Source organism: Sapajus apella, unplaced genomic scaffold (assembly GCF_009761245.1).
Source record: "Sapajus apella isolate SASKATOON/1434 unplaced genomic scaffold, GSC_monkey_1.0 scaffold84, whole genome shotgun sequence".
Lineage (NCBI taxonomy): Eukaryota > Metazoa > Chordata > Mammalia > Primates > Cebidae > Sapajus > Sapajus apella.
This window is the reverse complement of record NW_022437024.1, coordinates 593,587-619,445: the sequence shown is the minus strand read 5'-3', so window position 1 is coordinate 619,445 and position 25,859 is coordinate 593,587. Positions and strand designations below refer to the sequence as shown.

General features: G+C 37.1%; 1 protein-coding gene across 1 annotated transcript in view; it reads left to right on the top strand.

Annotated features, from left to right (window-relative positions):
• Positions 1 to 21,224, top strand: part of LRP6 (LDL receptor related protein 6) — a 147,312-nt gene extending 126,088 nt beyond the window's left edge. The window contains exons 18-24 of the mRNA XM_032253650.1: positions 2,224 to 2,494; positions 6,474 to 6,710; positions 7,328 to 7,438; positions 12,745 to 12,975; positions 14,222 to 14,358; positions 15,002 to 15,099; positions 18,225 to 21,224. Coding sequence (XP_032109541.1) covers positions 2,224 to 2,494; positions 6,474 to 6,710; positions 7,328 to 7,438; positions 12,745 to 12,975; positions 14,222 to 14,358; positions 15,002 to 15,099; positions 18,225 to 18,519 — 1,380 coding nt within the window. The 3' untranslated portion in view covers positions 18,520 to 21,224. The remainder of the gene's footprint in view (positions 1 to 2,223; positions 2,495 to 6,473; positions 6,711 to 7,327; positions 7,439 to 12,744; positions 12,976 to 14,221; positions 14,359 to 15,001; positions 15,100 to 18,224) is intronic.
• Positions 21,225 to 25,859: the final 4,635 nt, after the last annotated feature.

Here is a 25,859-nt window from a genome sequence, read left to right as displayed (position 1 = left end):
TTGACCAGGATGGTCTCGATCTCTTGACCTCGTGATCCACCCGCCTCGGCCTCCCAAAGTGCTGGGATTACAGGCTTGAGCCACCGCGCCCGGCCTGGGATAACATTATTCTTAAGTGAAACAAACTAAAAATTAGTGTGTAAACATAGAGGAGACTGTTTAATCAGTAAATGTTTGGGTTTTTTTTCTCCTCCTTTTGGATAAATATTTCAATTCCCAGCTTAGAAAAATAGCCATCTCCATGAGCCTCAGGGAAAAAAAAGAGAGAGAAAAAAGTAGCCACAAATATTTTATTTTTTTTTTAAATGGCTAGTCATCTTGGCCTAGTTCTTAATTCATATCTGTCATCAAAATTGCCCTCATAATAGAGAGGAATAAATGAGTTTATATGTGCAAAATGTTTTTTTAAAAAGTACTGTCCTAGCAATCACTACTGTCTTACATGATGATACCAGGAATGCCAATGTTAAATTGAGTACTAGAAAGAGAATTACTGAAATTCTGTAACTTCTCGTCTCAGTGCTTTTAAGTTGAATTTAAGCATGAAAGGAGAATGAGGAAACAGGAGTACCCTTGTACACGAGTCCATTATGTTGCTGTGGTTCATGAATTTAGAAGTAAAGTTACATGTATTGGAGAATTAGAAAGTTAAAATTGTTGTCGTTTTGTGGTATGACTTGTAACTCAGGCTGAACGTTTAGTGGAAGTATGTTAATGACATCATACCTAAGTTCTTTATTCAGTTGATATATGAATATTTTATTATAGAAAATCTCAATGAGGGTTTTCAGAATGTTAAGGGAGAAGTTTTATTTAATGTAACTCAATATTTAAATATGATTGTATATTTGGTAAATCATTTTTTGAAATTTTTCCTTTTTTTTGAGATGGAGTCTCACTCGTCACCCAGGCTCGAGTGCAGTGGCATGATCTTGGCTCACTGCAGCCTCCACCTCCCAGGTTCAAGCAATTCTTCTGCCTCAGCCTCCCAAGTAGCTGGGACTACAGGCATGTGCCACCACGCCTGGCTAAGTTTTGTATTTTTAGTAGAGATGGCGTTTCACCATATTGACCAGGCTGGTCTCGAACTTCTGACCTCGTGATCCGCCTGCCTCAGCCTCCCAAAATGCTGAGATTACAGGTGTGAGTCACCGCGCTCGGCCAAAATTTCTAATATTAAAGAGAATGGGTTTTTTGTTTATCAAAAATGTAGTGGAATTAAAGGTTGAGAAACACTGCTACAAAGGCCATATATTCTATAAAATGTGTGATGTCTGTTTTGGACAGTATGCTCATGTGTAGATAGCTGACTCCCTCAGTCTCATTAAGACAAACTGAAGCAGGACCAATGTTACTGTGGAAGAGAGTCAAATAATAAATAGTTGTTTATATTAGATGTTCATATTTTGTGATGACAGATGTCAAGTTGCATTTAACACAAGCTAAATAGAAAATTCCAAACAATAATTCTTTAAAAATACAACTTGTGAAGCAGACTTTGACAAGTTGCCTAAGTTATATTTAACTTAGCCCACGCATGAGGAAGTTAGACATTTATAGTATTACAAGTTACCTTTTGCAATTGACTAAGCAAATAATTTTATCTGTTTCTGAATTGTTCAGTTACATGTGCCTTTTAAGTTTTTTCTTCTAATGACTCTTTAATTCTCAATAGATTCCTCATTAAAATACACTTTTTGACTGAAATTGTCTTCTAGAAATATGGATTTTCTGAGTTAAAATCTTTAATGTAGGAGAATTCTTATATTTTAAATAGATTCATACTCAAGTTTCAGCATTCTCCTTAGCAGTTTTTTAGTTTCAGCAAACAGCTTTTCATATTCACAAAAATTAACTTGAGCTTTACCGTTACCTTGCTTAAAATATTATATATATAAATATTTAAAGATAGTGGTTAGACAGAAGTAGTTTCTTGTAGGTTGTATAGAGATTGAATGAAGAATCATACTGTGTGGAAATAAAAGTCCAAGCTGGACCAGCCTGGCCAACGTGGTGAAATTCCATCTTTACTAAAAATACAAAAATTGGCCTGGTATAGTGGCGCCTGCTTGCAATCCCAGCTACTCAGGAGGCTGAGGCGGGAGAATTGCTTAAGCCTGGGAGGCAGAGTTTGCAGTGAGCCAAGATCGTGCGACTGTATTTTAGCCTGGGTGACAGAGCGAGACTTTATCTCAAAAATAACAATAATGATGATAATAAAAGTTTTTTAAAAAGTCCAAGCTGGTTATACATTTGATTTTCATAAATAGTTTTGACAGGTTGTCCCTCTTTCTCTTCTCCCCTTCCCCCTTCTCTCCCCTCTTTTCCCTTCCTCTCCCCATCCTCACCTCTTCTCTTCTCTTTGCAGGACAGCACCCTTGTGCTCAGGATAATGGTGGCTGTTCACATATCTGTCTTGTAAAGGGGGATGGTACTACAAGGTGTTCTTGCCCCGTGCACCTGGTTCTGCTTCAAGATGAGCTATCATGTGGAGGTAAATATGTTGTAATTTTCTTGTGCAACACTAAATGCAAACATATTCCATGTCTCAAGCTTAGACTTCTATAACTAGGCATTGAAGTTGCTTTGTCTACTGACTTAATTGGTTACTTGTATTCCATTCGTTTGTACTATACTAGGCTTTTCTGTTATTCTTCTCTGCCCCCGTCCAGCCTCGTAATCATCATTTTACCGTTTCTTTGACTTTTTTACACTCCACATATAAGTGAGATCATGCAGTGTTTGTCTTTATATGCCTAGCTTATTTCACTTGATGGGGTGTCTTCCAGGTTCATCTTTTGTTGCAAATGACAGGATTCCCTTCCTTTTTTGACTGAATAGTATTTAATTGCATATATATTACCACATTTTTCAGCCTGTGAATGAGTGTGTTTCCTAATACTAAAGTAGCTTCCCCCGCTCTCACAAAAGATAACAAAATGAATTAATTCTACCTCCTATAATCTCCCTCCACTAAATTCTAGATTCTCTAAGTTTATGTGTCATTGTTGGGAATGTGTCTGATGGAAAGAATATTCTTTTGTTCAAATCCATCAGCAAATTCCCATTACTTCTTTATCTGGTAAAAAATGATTTCTAAAAAGGTAGCAGTGAGTATAGTGATACTGTTATAGTCACATTGGTTTAATCACTCAGCGGGTATAACAAATAGGTACATTGGTTTGTTAAATCATAGTATGATGGTATCAGGCACTACAGTAGTATTCATACTCTTAATTCCGATATCCTCCTTTTGGGGATAACTCTAAGTAAATTCAACTGAAGGAAAAAGTCTGCATCATACTATTATCTACAGTGGCAGAAATTTTTAAACTCATTTCTAATGATATGAAAATTATTGAGTAAGGTAACTGAGTTTATACAGCTATTAAATGTCATAATCATGAAGTTGATGTAAAAATGTTGCCAAAATGATGACAATTACAGAAGATATACATTTCTTTAAACAAATATTGAAAGAGGATATGCATTCATTGTACAAAAATTGTTGATCAAGTGGGTGGAATTACAAGTAAATTTTATTCTTTGAACTGTAAGTTTTTAAAAAATATCTAATGTATGTATTCAGTAGCAGCTGTGGGCACTGCTTGGACTGTAGGGGATTTGAAGATCTTTGAGATAGCATACAGTCTAGTCAGGGAAATCATGTGTACAGTAAAACTTAAGCGCTGGTACTTGAAATTTTTAAAAATAGGGATTGCACAATAATGTGAATGTACTTAATGTAATTGAGCTATATACTTTAAAGTGGTTGAATTGGTAAATTTTATGTTTGCTTTACCACAATAAAAAAAATAGCATATGTTTCCCTATCAGAGTGCTAGACTGTTACTTTAAGGCAAATCCTAGAAAAATTTCTCTTTATGTTAATGGTAACATGGTTAAACTGAGTCAAGGATCTCATCTTGCAGTTTGAAAATATCTTTTAAGGGACCTTTTTCTTGCTTGCACATTTAGCAATTATTTTTAATGTATGTATTAAAATGACTTTCGACAGATGTATACAACTGTGTTTCTAACACCCAAATCAAGATTTAGAACGATGCTATTAAGAAAAGTACCCTCCTGCCCCTAAACAGTCACTTGTTTTCTAGAAGTAGCCACTGTTTTTATTTTTATCCCCATAGATTAGTTTTGCCTATTCTTAAACTTTATATAAATGAAATCGTTTTGTATGTGCTCTTTTGAGTCTGAATTCTCTTGCTTAATATTTTTTTGAGATTCAGTCATACAGTTGAGTATAACTGTAGTTTTCCCTTTTTATAGTTGTATTTTGTTATTTAATATTACAATTTATTACTCTCCTTTGAGGGATATTTTCATTGTTTTAAATCTGTTGTTGTTAAAAATAAAACTGGAGCCAGGCACAGTGGTGCATGTCTGTAATCCTAGTTATTCAGGAGACTGAGGTGGGAGGAGTGTTTGAGCCCAAGCGTTCAAGGCAAGCCTGGGAAACATAGTGAGACTCCCTCCTCTTAATAAAACTGCAATAACCATTTGTGTACATGTCTTTTTTTGTAATTTAATATTGATTCTACAGTAGAAATAAGTGAAATGGAAAATCTAAATTTTTCTGCCTGATTTTCAAAATGTGATTTCATTTAAGCTGTCTTACCTATTTATCTTACTTTGTATTCTTCCCAAATGGCTAGTTTTATTTTTGTTTGGCTGTTTAGAATTTGAGGGTCGCTATGGCATGTTCTAATTGTTTTGCTTCTGTGGATTTACTTTAGGTAATTCAAGGACGTCTTTCTCTTTGATGCCTATCCTAAATTTTACTAATTTTCTAAGGTGTAGCCGGTCTTTCCATGATCTAGGGAACCTTCACTAGCTGTTACTGTTCTTTTCTTTCTCTGCATAGCAGCACTTGTTACCACAGTGTATTAGGCCATTCTTGAATTGCTATAAATACCTGAGGCTGGATAATTTATAAAGAAAATGTTTAATTGGCTCTGCCATTTATTGCTAGCTCTATTGCTGCCAGCTGTATTGTCCAGGGTCTGGATTGGCCTCAGGAAACTTTCAAGGCTGGGGTGAAGGGGGAGCAGGCAGGTTACATGACAAAAGAGGGAACAAGAGAGAGTGTGCCAGAGTGAGTGCCACACACTTTTAAACAACCAAGTCTCCCAAGAACTCATTTACTATCAGGAGGACAGCACCAAGGCATGAGGGATCCACCCCCATGACCCAGACAGCTCCCACCAGGCCTGACTTCCAACATTGGGGATTACATTTCAGCATGAGGTTTGGGGGACAAATATCCAAACTATATCACACAGTTTACATGACATGCAGTTCAAAGCAGTGTCCTTTGTTTTATGTTTGTTAGTTTCTTTCTATCCCCAACAAAATTCAAAGCTCTTTAAGGACATGGATATATTTTATCTATTTTAATTCTCCACACAGTATAGATGGTATAGTGCTGAATACATAATAGGCTCTTAGAAAATAATCCCTAAAATTTCCCATATAAAATGTTCGCCTGTAATCTGTAATGTTCTCTGTTGTAAAGTTATAGGTTTTTCTGACCCTTGGTCATATCATAAAGTTATGCGTTCTCTAGACAGTTCACTAACAGACAAATGTAAATAACTACTGTATAATTTACCTGTCAATCATTCTTTCAGGTTAAAATGACATTCCATTTGAGTTGCATTCACAACTCCAAACAAATGCTTTCCCATTAGAAACTGTCATGGTTAGGTTTGCAACATGAGCTTTATGCATAATTGCCATTTAATTGATCAGAATATTGAAGAGGTATACACTTGGGTTGATTTTAATATAATTAATATTTTTTATTGATTCATCACTGACATTCTTAAATGAAGTTGGCCTTTTCGTATGTTTGTTTAAACTGTGCATGTGTGGCTGTATACAGTATAGTGATTACTAATACAGTATGTTGTCATTTCCGTGCATCTTCTAAGGTATCAAGTTTTATTCACTATTCCTTTTGTAGCATCAGTGCAAAGATAGCAAAAAAAGCGACGACATCTTAATGTTATTATAAAAATAGTTTTTACCTAGTGGGTCCCCCGAAAGAGGTCTCAGGAACCCTGAGGGGTTCATGAACTGTCCTTTGAGAGTGTTAGAGCTAGAAAACTTAAGAGTGCTAGGCTAACTTTAAAATATTTGGTAGTTATAGTAATGATTCCTAGGTTATATGTGAGATTGTAATGGATTGCAAATATTATCGTGTTTGGATTACAATAAATGAGAAAACTTTTGCCTTATAGTTCTACAGGCAAAAGTTTATAGTGTTTCTAAAGGAAGTAATGTGAAAACTTTTATTTCTTCTCTGATTAGATGAGATAGTTTATACATCATATTTATTATAAAGTATTTTGTGTATGTTAATTATTAAATGAGCGTCACTTAGGTATGTGTTTATACTTCTGTGTGATCATGATTGTGTTTTTGTCACTCCCCTTCCCCTTGTTCATTTGAAGAACCCCCAACATGTTCTCCTCAGCAGTTTACTTGTTTCACGGGGGAAATTGACTGTATCCCTGTGGCTTGGCGATGCGATGGGTTTACTGAATGTGAAGACCACAGTGACGAACTCAATTGTCCCGTATGCTCAGAGTCCCAGTTCCAGTGTGCCAGTGGGCAGTGTATTGATGGTGCCCTCCGGTGCAACGGAGATGCAAACTGCCAGGACAAATCAGATGAGAAGAACTGTGAAGGTATACAGAATTCCTCCGTGCCTCAGCATGCAATCCTTTTTTCCCATTCAGTTATTTAAAATTCAGTGTTACTTGGCTTAGTGTCAGTTGGGGTTTTTCAAGTACATGTGACTGTATCACTTCTGATCGTAGTACCATGTTCTATATTATTGTTTTAATTCACTTTACATGTGTAAGATTTATACAAATTAATAAGCTTTGAAAATTGAGATATTGAACTAAAAGATATTAGGCCTTCAGGATATAAAAATAGTCCCTGTTTCCAATGAGCTCTGAATTAGTGGATTTATTAATTACAATCTAACATATTTTATATTCTTCACTTTCTCTTACTAACCTTTCCCATGGTAAAAACAAACTAGCCAAGTTCTCTAGAATTATTTAGTGAAACAGGGAATTTAATGTAAAGAATAAAATAGGAAATTTCCTGCTGGATTTTTTTTTCCACTCTTTTTTTTTCTCTCTCAACCAGTGGAACTCCAGAGAATAATATTTAAGTTACAGCTAAAAGCCTAATTTGTTTTTCATTTGTATTCAGAAAGCACCTTTTGACTCTTGCCAGAGTTTGATTTTACGTGATATTAAAAATAAGAAAACTATTTACATTTTTTTCCCAGTGCTTTGTTTAATTGATCAGTTCCGCTGTGCCAATGGTCAGTGCATTGGAAAGCACAAGAAGTGTGATCATAATGTGGATTGTAGTGACAAATCAGATGAACTGGATTGTTGTAAGTAGGACTGAGATCTATAAATTACTCTTAACAGAGAATTTAAACAATTTTTTTTCTTATGCGTGAGGTTTACTTATCAAGATTTCCTTTCTAAGTAATAAATATTAATATTAAGCTAATTATTTGTGCAAAGGATTTTTTTATGTTTTGCTTTCAGTAATCCTTAAACATAGCCATTTTATTATGCTCAGAAACATTTAGTAAAGCACTAGAAAAGAATATTATTTTACTATAGCACTAGAAAAGAATAAATACTATTTTACTATAACCAAAGTTACAAAATTCTCAAATCATTTAGATACATAGAAATCAGCAGGGCGTGTTGGCTCACGCCTGTAATCCCAGCACTTCGGAAGGCCAGGTCGGTGGATCACTTGAGGTCAGGAGTGGGACACCAGCCTGGCCAACATGGTGAAACCCTGTCTCTGCTAAAAGTACAAAAATTAGCTGGGTGTTGTGGCACATGCCTGTAGTCCCACCTACTGGGAGACTGAAGCAGGAGAATGGCTTGAACCTGGGAGGTGGAGGTTGCAGCGACCTTGAGATCACACCATGGCACTCTAGCTTGGGTGACAGAGTGAGACTCCATCTCCAAAAAAAAAAAAAAAAGAAATCAATTGGTCTGAACTTAGTGAATGTTAGTACATGTTTTTAACTGTATTCCATTGTTGTCCTGAAGTATTTTCATCAGTTTCTCGATTGTCAAAAGATTTTAGGAGCTTTCTTAAAATCCAGCCTGACGACAAGCCAATGTATAGCCCTAAATTTAGGGACCCTTGGCTGAATAGCCTATAGTTTCTTCAGGGTTCATAACTGTTGTTGAGTGCCCTAAAACAGTGGTCCCAACCATTTTGGTACCAGGGACCTGTTTTGTGGAAGACAGTTTTTCCAAGTGGAGATGGGTAATGGTTTTGGGATGAAACTGTTCCACCTCAGATCATCAGACATTAGATTCTCATAAGGAATGTGCAACGTAGATTTCTCAAATGCAAAGTTCACAATAGGGTTCGTGCTCCTGTGAGAATTGAATGCTACCACTGATCTGACAGAAGATGGAGCTCAGGCAGTAGTGCTTTCTGGCCTGCCACTCATCTCCTGCTTTGTGGCCCAGTTCCTAACAGGCCATGGACCGGTACCAGTCCATGGCCAGGGGTTTAGGGATCCCTGCTGTAACATATAATATATCCCAAATTGATAAACTTAATTCTGAATGGAATTCAGCATAAGTCAGGTCTACCTTGTCAAATGTATTTGATAGAATTTAGAAAGGATTCGTTTAAAAATTCTTTAACCTGTAATGAGAACTTTAAGTTGGTATTTTTACAGACTTCAAGTGGGACTACTCAATAAGACTTAGACTCCATTCATTTATTCAACAAGCATTTACTACACTGTTGTAGACACTCTGCTGTGTATGCTGAGGATACATGCTACCTGCACCAAGTTTCTCAAAGTCCCCTATTGTTGAAATAGTAATAAGAATAGGAATTCTGGAACTAAGCAGAGCTGGATTTGAATCCTAGCTCCTCCCCCCAACAAATTATTTGTTCTTTTTAAACTTTAGTTTCCTCATCTTTATAATTTTATTAATTTATTTTTTGAGACAGGGTCTTACTCCCAATCACCTAGGCTGGAGTGCGGTAGTGCAGTCATAGCTCACTCCAGCCTAAACCTCCAGGGCTCAGGTGATTCTCCCACATCAGCCTTCCAAGCTGCTGGGACTGCAGGTGTACCCCAACACACCCGGCTAATTTTTTGTATTTTTAGTAGAGACGGTATTTTGCCATGTTGCCCAGGCTGGTCTCAAACTCCTGAGCTTAAGTAATCCACCCACCTCAGCCTGCCAAGTGCTGGAATTACAGGCCTTCTTTTTCAAAATGAAGAGAATGATATTTAACCTAAAAAACACATAGTGTGGCTCATAGTACATATATTGATTATGGAGTGTGATAAGTGCTGTAATAGAAATCTACACAGGTAGGAGTAGAAATGAGAGAGTAGTGGGCCGGGCGCGGTGGCTCAAGCCTGTAATCCCAGCACTTTAGGAGGCCGAGGCGGGTGGATCACGAGGTCAAGAGATCGAGACCATACTGGTCAACATGGTGAAACCCCGTCTCTACTAAAAATACAAAAAATTAGCTGGGCATGGTGGCGTGTGCCTGTAATCCCAGCTACTCAGGAGGCTGAGGCAGGAGAATTGCCTGAACCCAGGAGGCGGAGGTTGCGGTGAGCCAAGATCGCACCATTGCACTCCAGCCTGGGTAACAAGAGTGAAACTCCGTCTCAAAAAAGAAAAAAAATGAGAGAGTAGTCAGCTTTTTAGGGACAAAGATGGACTTGATCAAGGAAGGCATTTTAGAAAAATGGCATTTAAGATTGAGTGTTGTGCTGGGCCCAGTGGCTCATGCCTATAATCCCAGCACTTCGGGAGGCCGAGGTGGGCAGATCACGAGGTTAGGAGTTCAAGACCGTCCTGGCCTTGTATTTTTAGTAGAAACCTCGTCTCTACTAAAAAATACAAAAATTAGCTGGGTGTGGTGGCAGCTGCCTGTAATCTTAGTGTCCCGGGAGGCTGAGGCAGGAGAATTGTTTGAACCTGGGAGTCGGAGGTTGCAGTGAGCCAAGATCGCACCTTTGCACTCCAGCCTGGGTGACAGGGCAAGACTTGTCTCAAAAAAAAAAAAAAGATTGAGTGTTGATCAATGAATAGTATTCATTATGCAGATAAGTGGAGAAATTGCATTTTTGGCAGAGGGAATATACTGTTCAAAAGCAGAAAAGAGTGAAACAGGCACCTTTGGGAAATTTCATGTAATGGGACTGCCAAAATACAGGCTCTGTTGAGGGGTGCCAATGAGAGAGAACACAGGTAAAGATATGATGATGGAGGACTATGTTTTTCTTCTCAAGAGCCTAGGCAGTATTAACAATGGAGAGTCACTGAAATTTTCAAGAGAAAGACTAGCATGGTTAAGCAGTACAAAAGCTGTAAAGGCAGTGGGTTGGAGGTGATAAGCTTTTAGGCAGGGAAATCTGTCAGATTGGTTGCTTTCAAATTTCGTTTGACCACATCAAGAGTAATGCAAAGATGTGAGCGCATGCATTAAAGAAAAGTGTCATACAACACTTATTTACCCATATTACATAGAATGCATTCTGACACTTTATTTTTTTCAAAGCTGCTTGTAACCCACTAAATCATTCTCACCGTTTACGAATGACTTGCAGCCTATAATTTAAAAAGGAAGCTATTAGAGTTTAGGCAGAAGATGATAAAGATCTAAATCATGAGGAGGAGTAGTGGGGGTGGCAAGGAGAGATTTCAGAGTTATTTCAGAAGTAGAATAAAGAGGAATTGGTAACCACTTAGATACAGCTGGCAAGTTTAAGTTGGCCCACAGGTACTTAATTGAGTGACTGGAGTCGTTTAAGTAGGATATATAGCAGGAAGTGAAAACTAAAGTACTATACTGCATCTTGGCTGCAGATGTAATGTTTGATTGATGCAATGTCTAATTTAAGTTAAATTTAAGTTAAACAGGCATGTACTTTGCCACAAGCCCCATCACTTTTTATTATCTTATACTAGATGACTTCATTTATGGTCTTTTTATGCCTGGGATCTAGGGAAAATGACTGATGATGCTGACAGTGAGTTCAGTTTCTGATATGTTGCCTGAGAGATACTCATGGAATATCCTGTCGAAGCTCTTCAGGAAGTTGATTATAAGGATCTGTGGCTCAGAAGAGAGATTTGGTGCTCTTCAGTTTATTGATGATAATTAAAGCTGTGGCAGTAGATGGAATCTCCCAGGAAAATAGTAGGTGATAGATAGAAATCCCTCTGGAAAACATCTGCACTTCAGATGCAGGCAGAAAAAGAATGAAGCCAACAAAGGAAGCAGATAGAATAATCAGAAATAGTAAAATTAAGAGAATGGTGTCTTGGAAGGATATTGGTCAGACTTTTTTTCTTAAAACAGGAGCCAGCAGTATTATGTAAAGAGGTCAGTGAAATGAAGAATATGTTGAGTTTGGCAAAAAGGAGAACTTTGACCTTTGCCAGAACAGTTTCAGTGCAGTGGTGAGGGTAGAAGCCTGATTTCAGGGAGTTAACGGTGTGACCCAAAGATTCGGAATTGAGGGTAGTGAATATAAACTTTTCTTTCTTGAAGCTTGGCATCGCAAAGGAATATTAAGGCACTAAAAAGGAATGAAAAGATGAGATGGTTGCTCTCAAGGACTAAAGAGAGTCTATGCCTCAGATTTCAGGGACTAAATTTGTAAATGATAATCCCTATATATTATGTAACTTAGAGATGTCAGTTTCACACATTTCTTTCATATAATCTGTCAGAGAATGAGTTTAGCTATATGAATAGGAGATTTGAGGTAAGATGAAGCAAGAGGAAGTTTTTTTTTAAAGAATCTATGACTGTGAGATATAATTTAACTTCAGAATGGAAGAATTTTTCCTCTGAATAGAAAGAGCAATGCTTTAATTTCGACTAGAATACTATCTAGTCTGTTTGAAATCAGATTACTCTGAGTTTAAACAATTTCCCTCTACCTCTAATATTGATGCCTACTGCTTCTTTAAGGGATCCAGTGAAGGTGAATCCCTGAGGCAGTGTCCTTTTCTGGCAATCTGGCCTTTCTTTATGAGTCATCCAGTAATCAAGTATTAAAGACCTTATGTTCCTTGGTCTCAGGCAGCCATACAGCCTGAAGGCAGCAGCATAGGGGATTTGAGAACTAAGGCTCATCTTTAGTTTCCATTGTCCATTCATCAGGCCTAAATGTCACTATTCAAATCTAAAATCTAACATGTGCTCAGAGTTGATTTTGGCTTCGTCACCATTCCAGGTAAAACATTTGATGACTTTTCTAGGTTTATCCTTTCTGACTGTAAATTTTTTCCTGAAATCTTGAAATAACCTTGTTAATTTTTATAGTATACAGAATGAAGTAGAACGGATTTTGTGTATATATTTAAAGCTTCTTAATGGTGTTTAAATCTGTACTTCATTTACCATCTTTGTTTCTATCCATTTACAATTATACTTTCCAACCTATTTTATTTCTGCCTTCACTTAAGGGTAGTTCATTTTGATTCCTAATGATGACATTTATTCCATATGTCCTTGGAGCGTGGTGTATATTCATAAAAAAGAAAAGTGTTTATGAATTATCTTCATTAGGCTTATAGCTCTATATCCTATCAGCAAGCCCTTTTTTTGATTACTATTTTGAATATATAGTTGTTTTTCCATAAAATAACCATACTGCATTCTTCATTTTAGATCCAACTGAAGAACCAGCACCACAGGCCACCAATACAGTTGGTTCTGTTATTGGAGTAATTGTCACCATTTTTGTGTCTGGAACCATATACTTTATCTGCCAGAGGATGTTGTGTCCACGTATGAAAGGAGATGGGGAAACCATGACTAATGACTATGTAGTTCATGGACCAGCTTCTGTGCCTCTTGGTTATGTGCCACACCCAAGTTCTTTGTCAGGATCTCTTCCAGGTGAGTCAGGACGGATCCATTCAGAATCAAGTCTTGGTCCTGCAAGACTGCCAGGTTTCCATTACGGAAAAGAATACTACCTAGAGTCTATTTGAAACCAGATTACTCTGAGTTTAAACAATTCTAAGAACAGATGTTCTTTTTTACTGTTAGTACCTTTTCTTTACACAGAAGGCCTTAGATATGGTTTGGTAGAAATTGCCAGAGCATATAAAGCAAATACATAGGCAAGCGGTAAGCCTTTCTGACTGCAGTTCTAGATGCATGCTACGGAAGGTGAATCAGCCAGTCATTTAGTGAAAGAGTTACAAACCACAGGTTCTTTAAGTTTACCACGAGGGAACTCTAGTACTGTGGAGCCCAGGAATAAAAGGAGGCCAAAAATTACGTAAGATTCCTGTCAGCCAACAAAGATTTGTAAATAGCTGGGTGATAGAAGGGAGGAATATGTATTACGTTTTCTCCTGACTTCAAGTGCTGACAGGGAACTAGGGCTAGTTTAGGCATAACTGAGGAGCCAGAAGTTTTATACTGGAGTAGACCATACTGCTGTAGGGAAGTAGCTTTCTTTTTAATGTTTTCTGGCACCCTTAGTTAAAAGAAGCCTTCCTTTTAATGAATGTGGAGAAGGAGGTGCCTTGCAAAAGCCCTCTAAAAATAGGAACTTACTATGGGTATAACTCCTAAATAGATAAACCTGGTTTTTAAACTGTTAATGGTAATGTTTCTTTGTTGCCATACCTATTTTCAGTTGGTAGAATTTGGGAAGCTACTTGGAAAAATTAGAATTTCTTCTTTAGCATTGGTAGTTTTGATTGTAGCAGTATTTATATTCATTAAATGAAGAAATACTCTTTCATATGTTGTTTGTGCCCTAAAAAATGTTTTGTTTTTGTTTTGTTTTCTTTTGAGCATGTCAGTTATTTAATATATGCTGCTTCACAACCTCTGCCCTTTACAATCCTTTCAAATCCTCCAAGGGGTTGAAAACCTCTTATTTTAAATAGCCCTGCTTCTACCAGGAAAGGGAGAAGGTGGAAGCTATTATTGGCCTTGTTCTAGGCTAGCTAGAGAACGTTGATTTCCTTTCTCCATTAAATGTTTTCAATTATTAAGAAAAGAGAGAGTAATTCTAAAATCTGACTACTTGACTGTTGATATTTGTAATCCTACTGTTGAATAAAATTGCTTCATGCATTTTTATACATTTTACTCATCTTCAGTTTTTATCCTCCTTTTATTTTAGGAATGTCTCGAGGTAAATCAATGATAAGCTCCCTCAGTATCATGGGGGGTAGCAGTGGACCCCCCTATGATCGAGCTCATGTTACAGGAGCATCATCAAGCAGTTCTTCAAGCACCAAAGGCACTTACTTCCCTGCAGTAAGCCGTCTGTTTTCCTTTGAATGCAACATACATAGGATCTTAGATATTTAAACTCATTTAAATGTGGGTGATCAGTGTTGGTAATGTAAAAGTAGTTTTTGAATCTAAAATTTAGGCATAAAAGGCTCAAAGAAGAATTCCACCCCCCCACCATGCTTTTAAATTTTTCTTGTAAGTTTACTGTGTAATAACTAGAATATTTGAAAGTGTTGGGCGTTAATTTCACATTTCAAGGAAAAGTAGAACTGCTGAATGGTACCTCTTGAGGGATTAGGGCCTTCATTTTATGACCTCCCAAAAGAGGAAGCACACCTGGAATTTCTCCTAAATTAATAATTTTTCTCTAAATACTTATAATTTTAAAAAACCAGAACCTAGCTGAGCTGACCATAAACCAATGATTTGTAGGTTACAGATTTTCTTTTTTGTCACTTTGCACTTTTTAGCCATGATGAGGTCTTAGGCAATGGGGAAGCCACAATCCTAAAGTACTGTTTGAGGTCAGTTCTTTTGAAAAGACGAATTGTGCTAATAGTGGATTGTAAAGGAACACTAATAGGGATGAAGGCAGAAAAATTGAAAGAAAGTCTCATGGAGTGGACTGTTGTTATTTTAATATTTTAATTATTTTTTCTTTTAGATTTTGAACCCTCCACCATCCCCAGCCACAGAACGATCACATTACACTATGGAATTTGGATATTCTTCAAACAGTCCTTCTACTCATAGGTCATACAGGTAATACACATCCTCCTCTAAAATAAGTTGCAGTATTTATTAGAAAGTATTTTAGTTGTGGACTTGATGTAGCCCAAAATGAGTAGACTATGGTCACTAGGGTGAGACTAGGCATCTTGTCTTGGTAGTACAGACATTGCCTCTACCACAAATCCTTTCCCTTCAGGGCGATACACATTTTTTTTTTTTTTTTGAGATGGAGTTTCGCTCTTGTTGCCCAGGCTGGAGTGTAATGGCTTGATCTCAGCTCATTACAACCACTGCCACCCAGGTTCAAGTGATTCTCTGCCACATCCTCCCAAGTAACTGGGATTACAGATGCGTACTACCATGCCCAGTTAATTTTTGCATTTTTAGTAGAGGTGGGGTTTCACTATGTTGGCCAGGCTGATCTCAAACTCTTCATCTCAGGTGATACCCTCCTTGGCCTCCCAAAGTGCTGGAATTACAGGCATGAGCCACCCTGCCTGGCCGATACATTTTTTTTTAAAGAGAGTCACAAATGCTGGCGTTTAGAATAATAAAATACAGCCACAGGCTTTGGCAGTATTCTAAAGAGGAGTTGCCCACCAAAGTGACTGGTTTAAAATAGTTGGATATTCTAAGAATGAAGTATTGGGATAAGATTGGTTCATAGAATTGAGAGTTTAAAACAGCATCATATTAAGAACACAGAATTTTAGAAAAGTTGAGAGAAATGTAAGATCAGCCATTGCTTGCATGTTATTACAATCTGGAGTGAAAGATTTCTCATAGTTGCGTGGAATAAAAAAAGATTGAAATAAGTGTATTTATAAGGGGAAATTACTCCTTTTTGCTAATTCATGGGTCTATAAAGTGTGTTGAGCAGGTCAAGTACTGTTGTGTCAGCTTCCACTTCTGTGTTCCTTGAAGGGCCAACAGACCATAAGTATAAGTAGCTTGAGAGTTTCTGTCTAAACACTGAAGTGCCCAGGGTTTATGAGCATCCCTCAAGTCCTTGTTATCTTCTAGATAATCTTTTCTGTCGTCTATCTTCTCTAGATAATCTTCTATTATCTTTCCTAGCATTTCAGTCAAATTGACCTTATAGGACCTCACCCATGTATAGAAGTAAAGTAGAAATTACTTATAGTATTTCACTCAGAATTCTCATTTCAGTTTAGATAAGACTGTTTGAAATAGTCTTGGCTGTGAACTGATAGTTTAATGATTTGTTGTAATGTTGCTTTCTCTGCCCCAGGTTTCTTCTAGGAAGTCAAAACAGAAAAAGCAGGACCCTAAAAATTGGGAAATGAGAAAAGATACAAAATTTTATTTTTAAAAATTGATGTCTTTAATTCAGATTGAATAAAGCACTCATCAAAATAAACATGATTACATAAAAAACTATTTTTGTTTAACTATTTTACATATAAGCCCAATTTCTGTTTCCTCTGTCAAACTTTTCATCATTTGTTGATATTTTTGTCTAAACTGGGACATGAAAGAATTTTATTAATCCAGTTTTTCTTTTTTTTTTCCCCATTAAAATAGAAGTATTTGGACTTTTAAATGTTGACCTTAGAAATTTCACCAAGGATTGACACCTGATTAGACAAAAGGTTAAGACCAAAAAACAAACTGTGACATCATGTCAGTATTGATAGTAAACGTCTTTGAGAACCCACTCAGTGTGTCATGTAACTTTTGGTCTCTGGCAGCCTTGCAGCCTTTTTATTTTTATTTCTTCTTCTTCTTTTTTTTTTTTTAAGACAGTCTTGCTTTGTCGCCCAGGCTGGAATGCAGATGCACAATCATAGCTTACTGCAATCTCCACCTCCTGGACTCAAGCAGTCCTCCTGCCTCAGCCACCCAACTAGCTAGGTGTGTGTTTCACCACGCCTGGCTAATTTTTTAAATTTTTTTGTAGAAATGGGGTCTTGCTATGGTGCCCAGGCTGGTTTCTTTCTTTCTTTTTTAAAGACTAACGAAATGCACTAGTAATAAGGGGAGGCAGGGTAGAACAAGGAGTTCAATCTGTAATTGTTTGTGAACAATCATGGCAGCCATTTCTTTTGAAGCAAGTCCAGGTGATATCAAATGGTTTGTATCCTGAGATCCTAGGATATATTATCTTGTGGTGCTCTATATCACTAGGTATTTTATGAATCGTTGTATCAGTTTTTAACTTGCTTTTGCCCCTTCTCTTTTAGCCACTTTGATGGGAAAGCTTATGAAAAATATCTTTGGGATAAATTTAAGATCAGCTTTACCATATTTAGAATAAACAGGTGTAAGAAGTTACAAATAGAAGTAGGAATGACTAGAAAAGCCAGAACTATAGGTCAGCTCTTATTTTCACTAGTGTGTTTCTCTCTTTCCAATGACTTTTTCTTTTGTTAGCAATGCTACAAACCTAACAACTGTAAATTACTTAAAAAGATAAACAAGTGTAAGAAATAAAGCCTCTGAAATATACATTAGAAAAATCACTGGCCCTTAATGGGTATTTAAATTTTATCATTTTGATGTTGAAAGCTGCTCTTCTGACAGGTACTTATCTATACACAGGGAATGAAAACTGTTTCTCCCAACCACAGCAGTTTCCCTTTGCTAAGAATACAGTAATGGAGTAGTTACGCCCCTTAGGCTATCTACCAAAATCCAGCTTGGATTGTATAGAAATTGTACAGAAGAAAGAAATGAAGTCTTCAGGTGTCATTAAGTTATTCATCAGGTTAATTTTGGAGCAGTTAAAGAATGTTGAGGAAATGCTGACATGTTTTAGTAGTGTAAAATATGTAAAAACCCATTCTTCCATAGGCTATGAAACTGCAGAACAAATTTGAATAGTCATTTTTTTATTCTGTGGTGCAGTTTAACTTGAAGATATAAGAGCACATCCAGAGGCTAGACTGAATTCACCCCTATATTCCCATCGTGGTTATTTTCACTTGCCACTTTCTTATTTGCAAATAAGAAAGTACGTGGTATCTTCTCCAGCCAATCTGCCACTGAAAATTGCCTCTTGGTCTGTGTAAATTTAAATTGCAGTAGCTTATTGTTTTCAAAGTGAAGTTTACATCTAATACTTCTGTTCTGAGAGTGAAAATCATTTTTCTGTAAAACTAACTCTGCTTTTCTTTATTTTCTCCCTGTACCAGCTACAGACCATATAGTTACCGGCACTTTGCACCCCCCACCACACCCTGCAGCACAGATGTTTGTGACAGTGACTATGCTCCTAGCCGGAGAATGACCTCAGTGGCAACAGCCAAGGGCTATACCAGTGACTTGAACTATGATTCAGAACCTGTGCCCCCACCTCCCACACCTCGAAGCCAATACTTGTCGGCAGAGGAGAACTATGAAAGCTGCCCGCCTTCTCCATACACAGAGAGGAGCTATTCTCATCACCTCTACCCACCGCCACCCTCTCCCTGTACAGACTCCTCCTGAGGAGGGGCCCTCCTCCTCTGACTGCCTCCAACGTAAAAATGTAAATATACATTTGGTTGAGATCTGGAGGGGGGGAGGGAGCTTTTAGAGAAGGATGAGGCAGACCATGTACAGTTAAAATTATAAAATGGGGTAGGGAATACTGGAGATATTTGTACAGAAGAAAAGAATATTTATATATTTTCTTAAAACAGCAGATTTGCTGCTTGTGCCATAAAAGTTTGTATAAAAAAATAAATTTGTACTAAAAGTTTTATTTTTGCAAACTAAATACACAAAGCATGCCTTAAACCCAGTGAAGCAACTGAGTACAAAGGAAACAGGAATAATAAAGGCATCACTGACCAGGAATGTCTGGGCTTTGCTGATACCAAAAAAAAAAAAAGAGAGAAAGAAAAACTATTAAGTCCATCTCAGAGCAGCAAACCATAGATACTTGGTAGTAGCCAAATAGCCTTCAGTTAACTAACATTTGAGGGCCAACAAGTAAGAAATCATGAAAGAAAAAAAAAAAGAAATTAATACTAACCTTGGATAAGGTTAGTATGTCTTGGAATTTCTCTAGGAATCCAACAATATTAGTGAGGAAAGTAGATATTTATAAAAATCCATTCTGGGTGTTTCTGTTGTAGGAGGATCAGCCCTCTGATAAGATGCTATGAAGCTGTGTGTGTGCAAGTCTTCTGTCCCTACCTTTAGAATTCATACCTCTGTCAAAAATGAATTTTTTCTCTTGGTATTTTTACCTTGCTGCCTCCCCCAGCAACTTGGTAGGTCATTTTGCCAAGATACCATGATTTATTTAAGCTTTTAAGCTGAGGCATTGACTAAATGGAATTTTCTAAATTAAAGTTTGATTTTAATATTTCTACTAGCTCCATTCCCCAGTAAGCTTAGCTCTTCAATTCGACTGCTGTTTTTTGCATAATGATCAAGACATATTATTGCTCTTCTTCCAAGATTGTTTTAATGCTCATTAAAATGTCTTTTTACAACACATATAGACAATGTTTAAGAATTAAAAATTTAACCATTATGTTTTTGTTGTAAAGTAATCATATATCCTTGCACTACTTTCAGCATATATCACAGTATGAAATCATTTTTATATATTTTTTTTGAGTAAAACATTTAATTATGTTCTGGTTAGAGACAATCTACTTAAAAAGAATTTTTTTCTTATTAGGATTTTCCCTATATTAACAGTTTTTGACGTTTTCATGTTCTTTAGGCTGGTTTTTCTCAGAGTGATGTCTACATACATGCCTCTTCTAATGTGTGACACGAGTTCAACATCATCCCGTTACCCACTGTGAATGTTAGGCTGTTTTCAAATTATCCACAAGTTATTCTTGTAATCACCTCATATTTTTACGTGCATTCTCTCTTACCCATTATGGATTAAGGTAATTTAACAAATTTAACAATGGGGATTAAATGAGAAGGCCAACTATTAACTTCTCAGCTGTCAGAATTTGGGTGGAAGGAATAATGGCAGCCTCTTTCATGATCTGCCTGACCTGCTGTCATGTATGGTACTGGGGCTGCTAATTCTTCAGCTATCAGGGCTGACCTGTGGAATGATTCAAGTGCTTGCTCTGCCATCTTGCTAGAAGTTAGTGTCCTGCTTTTTACACATGTCTAGCATTTCTCTGCTAAAATTGAATGTTTTAAAGCTAATGTATTTTTACCTTAAGAGATGTTGGTTAGTTAATTATTGATTTTTTTTTTTTTTTTTTCTCTTTTAATTCTGTTTTGCTAAGGCCTCTGGGTTTCAGGGCCCAAGAGAAAACAGTGGAAGAAAGGATTCAGAATTTTGGCAAGGGTGAAGTAACTTTTCATGCAATTAAAAAATACCCAAGTAAAGTTTTTAAAGAGAAAATTGTGGTTTTAGAATAATGCTAATTGTTGGGTACTGTTTATAAGAATCAGGTGCACTTGATTTTGCATATAAGCAAATGGTAAATTCATCAGTGTCCTACTTTTCAGTCAGATAAGCGTTAACGCTTCCTGTTGCTGGAACTAAGTGCCCACAGTCTCAGATGAAATGGACATTGAACTTGCATTCTGTGATACACAGGGGCACTTGATGCCTAAACGAAGATGGAAAGGTTAGCAATAACTGGGTGTCGATTAGAATCTGAGAATTCTATATGTTTACATTTTTAAATGTGCATCTTTATCTGGTAGGCTTCCCATGTGGGAACTTGCACTATCATAAACTAAGAAGAATATGCCTTGTTTATCCCAGTCCAGGTGCTTGTACTGCGATGGCAATGGCCTCTTCTTGCAAAATACTAATTTGTGTGCCAATTTGTTTAAAGTTATTTGAAGGCAGTTCAGCTTAAACTCAGTATTCTCTTTCTGGGGTAGATGAGATGGATTCTTAATATTTCTGGGAGTACGTTTTAATGAAAGAATTGTCAAATTTGGAAAGATTTATTGACTGTTAGGTTAAATGGACAGTTAAGCTTAAGTAAACTGTATATTGATTATTAAACAAGAGCTGTATTGGAAAAGCTGAGAGGAAATACATGAGACCACAAATTAGGGGGAAAAAAGAAAAGGGATTTTAAAATTTGGCATATTAAATTCATTGTCCAAGGGGCAAAATGAATGCTTCATTAGATTCCTTATATGCAAAAGTATTTATTTTGAACATGTGTCATAAAATATTCGCACTAACTGATGTGATTAAAATTATCTGAGAAATAAACTTGAGCGTAACATACTTTCTGTGCACCACAGTAAGCTATTCTGCACTGAAGTGGTCTTTTATTACTAAGGCCTGGACTTGACTCCGACAGAGTCCTGGTCTCTGAATAGTGATTTAAGGAGTTTTGTTACTTAGGTCATATAATGGCACATTCACAGGAAAAAAATAGAGTTGGTGGATATAATTTTCTCACTAATAATTTTTCTTCCATAAAATTATATTATGCCTTTGGCACTTGCTGCCACTCTTACAGCATATCACAAGATGTCTGTTTAGCGGAAGATTATGTAGTTACTTTAATTTTAATATAAAAATGCCTTATGATACACCACCAAGAGATCTCTGATTCTTTAATAAGTTTGAGGACAGCTAATCTACAGAGATAGATATTTAGAAATGAAGACTTTAAAGGACATTTTTATCCATTATAGGCCAGTAATTGGGGAAGGGACTTTGAGCAGTACAATTTTAAGATGATTTTGAGGGTTGTATTTCTTTATCATTTAAAATACCCTAAAGTCAGGCCAGGTGTGGTGGCTGACACCTGTAATCGCAACACTTTGGGAGGCCAAGTCAGTCAGATCACCTGAGGTTGGGAGTTCGAGACTAGCCTGACTAACATGGAGAAACCCTGTCTGTACTAAAAATACAAAAAATTAGCCAGGCGTGGTGGCGCATGCCCGTAATCCCAGCTACTCGGGAGGCTGAGGCAGGAGAATCGCTTGAACCGGGGAGGCGGAGGTTGCACTCCAACCTGGGCAAGAAGAGGGAAACTCTGTCTTAAAAAAGCCTAAAGTCAGTACTTTATATGAAGGAAACTCATTCATTATTGAAGGTATAAAAATAGCCACCATCTGTATTACGTAGCAGTCAGTTTTGGAGGATCATCTTTTTGTTTAGCTATAAAGCCCTATTAATGAAGAATACTTCCAGTAGAGTTGATAGCTGTGGTTTACCTACTGTGTTAATGAAATGTGTTTATTTATGTGGCTTGATACCAGTAGTCATAATAGAGACTGAAGAAGCATGGTTTAAGCAAGCCTGCTTCTACGTAGTGAACGGGCTGCTGCTGCCTAGTTTAGATTCTTAGAAATGTCATATGTTGAATTGTTTTATTTCTTGTAAGGGAAGGTTTATCCCACTTCATTGATTTGCATGCCATAGGAATTAGATATTGGTTATCATTACAATCTAACAAGATTCAGAAGCAAAAATCTTGGGCTTTTCACATTCAAAATATGTCACACTCTTAATAAATGTGTGGTGCCCAAGTCTACATATGGCAACCATAGTTTATGTGGAGTATGGATATGAGTATGTTTACCAGTATCAGTTAGTGGACAAATATTTGGGCATCTACAGATGAGACTGTACACTCACTGTGTGGACTGAGTCCTAAAGAAGCTGATAGCCAAATGTGGTTTAAAACATTATCAGAATTCTTACGCTCAAGGAATTTAATTTTATTTGGTACTTCTTCTCTCAAACCTCAAATGAGCCCAGAGGAAGATGATTTTAGAAAGTACTCACAGTACATGTGCCACTTCTCACTTTTGGGGTGGCACCATTTTATAACAGTCTCACAATTTCACTTTTGAAATTCTCAACATTTTACGGTAGAAGACTTTGGACCTCAACTACAAAATTGTACATTTATAATTTTTAAAAAATTTAAATGATAAGCATTATGAATTCACACTCTAAGGCCGACTTCATCTACATCTCATTAAACTAAGCCTGTACCTGAGTGGAGTGGAAGGTGGAGTCTTACATTAATCAGTTACTGACTCTACCCTCACCCTCCTTCAATTGAGGTAAACTTTGCTGTTTTTCTTTTTCATAAAGCATTCTTAAATTGTTGAGTTTATTGCTGAAAAAAATCTTCATGACTTTACAGATAGAATTACAGACTAAATGGTTTCTTATACTTAGAAGCAGAGTACAGATCTAACAAACTGTTAGATTTCCCATCACTTAGGGTTTGTCCAAAACCAACACCACAGAGTTATAGACAACACGCTTTTGCTTAACTGCCCATTTTAGTTGTTTTGTTTTTAATCAAAGAAAAACAGGATTGGGGATAGAGATAGATATAGATATACTGTATATCTAATGCCTAAATATGGCTATTAAAGGGAAAATTTTTAAAGTCCGATTAAATCCGGTATTACATGAAATTAAGTAAACGAGTTAGTAAGGAAAAATTTTAAAAAGTAGAGAGGATACCAAGGAGATTAAACTGGACTAGCCTTATTTGCAAGTGAAGGATCTGGTGCTGCTTTCAGATGTTTGTCCTTTATTTTTTTTCCCTTAAGCTTTAATCTTCGTCATTGTCTTAAAGTCAACTGGTGTTTCTTGTTCATCGACTTTGGTACGATGGTGCTTTGCAAGGATGTATTTATATTATAATGGCCAACATTTGGTCAGCCCTTGTCCACTTATTCACTTCCCTCCTTTTGTAAAATAAGTGCTTTAATTATAAACTGTATAAAAAATACCTTGTATAAAACCCCTTTTTTGATTATTACAATAAGCTGAATTGTAACAAATGAAATGTTGATTTTTATAATAAAACAGTGGAAAAATAAAAGTCCCTGTCCTTTCTTTTCAGCAAGAAATTAAGACCATAGCTGGTTGTGCTTTGCTATGATACAAATGAGACTTGTTTCAGACACAACAAAATCCGCCTTCATTGTTTGCATTTTAGATAATACTCAGCTAGTACACCTGTAGTCCCAGCTGCTTGGAAGACTGAGGTGGGAGGATCACTTAAGCCGGAGAGATTGAGGCTGCAGTAAGACCGGTGGTTCTGCCACTACACTGCAGCCTTGGGCGACAGAGTTGAGACCCTGTGTCAAACTCAGTCAGTCTCTGCGAGAGAGATTTGCGAAGGGCTATTGCTTAGTTCAATGCCGGCAGCCTTTGTAATTGGGAACAGAGAGTAAGAAATAGCCTGTGCTTCAGAATTGCTTTTGTTTTCAGTAAACTGGAAGGAGTTCTAGTATGGACTCTGAGCACTTCCCTCTTTTCCAAGATCTTAAATTAGCTTATAAAATGCACATTGCTTTCCTGGTGAAGAGCCCAGTATGATGTGAGGATTCTTTTTTTATGAGGGTAGGACCTGGTAAAAACCAGTGAAACAGCAGGTCTCAGCCTGATACTAAGCTCACTAATTTGATAGCAAAGGAAGAAAGCTGCTTTTTTGTTTTGCAATATTTAAGCTCAAATATCAATTAAAGGGAAATCAATTTTTAAAATAATGTCTTTCCTTAGCCAATGCTCTCAAGTGAACTTACCTTGGTCTTTGCTGACTCCTCCCATTCTTTCTCCTGGAAGGAAAACAAAAGCTACGCAAGTTGTGCTATTCCCAGTTAAATGAAAGAAACAAAAGGCAGAAGATTGGTTTGCCTGATTTAAAGGCAGTCTCAAGAATGGGGAAAACACTGCAAACTGTTTTGGGTCCTTCTTTCCCCAGATAGGTTTTCAGCTAAGTAAATCATTAAGTAATTTTCATTTTAATTCTTTGCCTTATATGTGGTTGGATTGTTTCTGTACATTTAATTCAAATGACAAATTGCTGTCCTCAGATCTCTGGTTCCATCCATTTATATAATTATGTAATCTGCACAGTCCCCCCTCCCTCCCACAGAAAATCTGCCTGAGACTTGCATTTGCAAATTCATATTTAGTCAACATACAAAACCAATGTTCGCCAGTACAGAAGCTAAAATGAAGGATAATTTTATTAACATTCTGGCCTGCATTTACTGTGTACCAGGCACTGTGCCGCCTCTCCCTCCACCCACCCACTCACTTAAATGAATGCCAGCTGTGGTAGCTTGAGCCTGTAATCTCAGCTACTTGGGAAGCTGAGGCAGGAAGATCTTTTGAGGTCAGGAGTTTGACACTAGCCTGGTCAACAGAGAAACCCCTACCTCTAGAATAAAAAGAATAATAAACATTAATGACCAGGCTTGACAGGAAATGCCAAATTTGAATATGAAAAGCTCCACTGCAAAATTTTGATTAGAAACGGGTTGTCTCTTGGTAGAGGGAAAAGGACGTGCATTGAGGTCTAGATTCTAATCTTTATTCCGTTGTACTTAATTTTCAAGGCACGTCTGGACTCGTTTCTCTCTCAGTGTTTCTCAGCATTAGTCTCTAATGTAGAGTTTTCAGAAGCTTGACTAATGAGCCAGTTGACTTTTTTTTTTTTTTTTTTGAAGTCCTGCTCTGTCACTGAGGCTGGAGTGAAGTGGCGCAATCTCTGCTCACAAGCCAGTTGATTATTAGTCAATTCCACTACCTGTTCTAGAGAAATACATAATGCGTTTGAGGCAATGAATTGTATTACAAGGTAGAATCCACTGGAGCCCAAACACCTATGTGGTATCCTATTCTATGCTTCCTTTCCCCTAGGCCTTTTCTTTTCTTTTTTTTTTTTTTTGAGACGGAGTTTCGCTCTTGTTACCCAGGCTGGAGTGCAATGGCGCGATCTCGGCTCACCGCAACCTCTGTCTCCTGGGTTCAGGCAATTCTCCTGCCTCAGCCTCCTGAGTAGCTGGGATTACAGGCACGCGCCACCATGCCCAGCTAATTTTTTGTATTTTTAGTAGAGACAAGG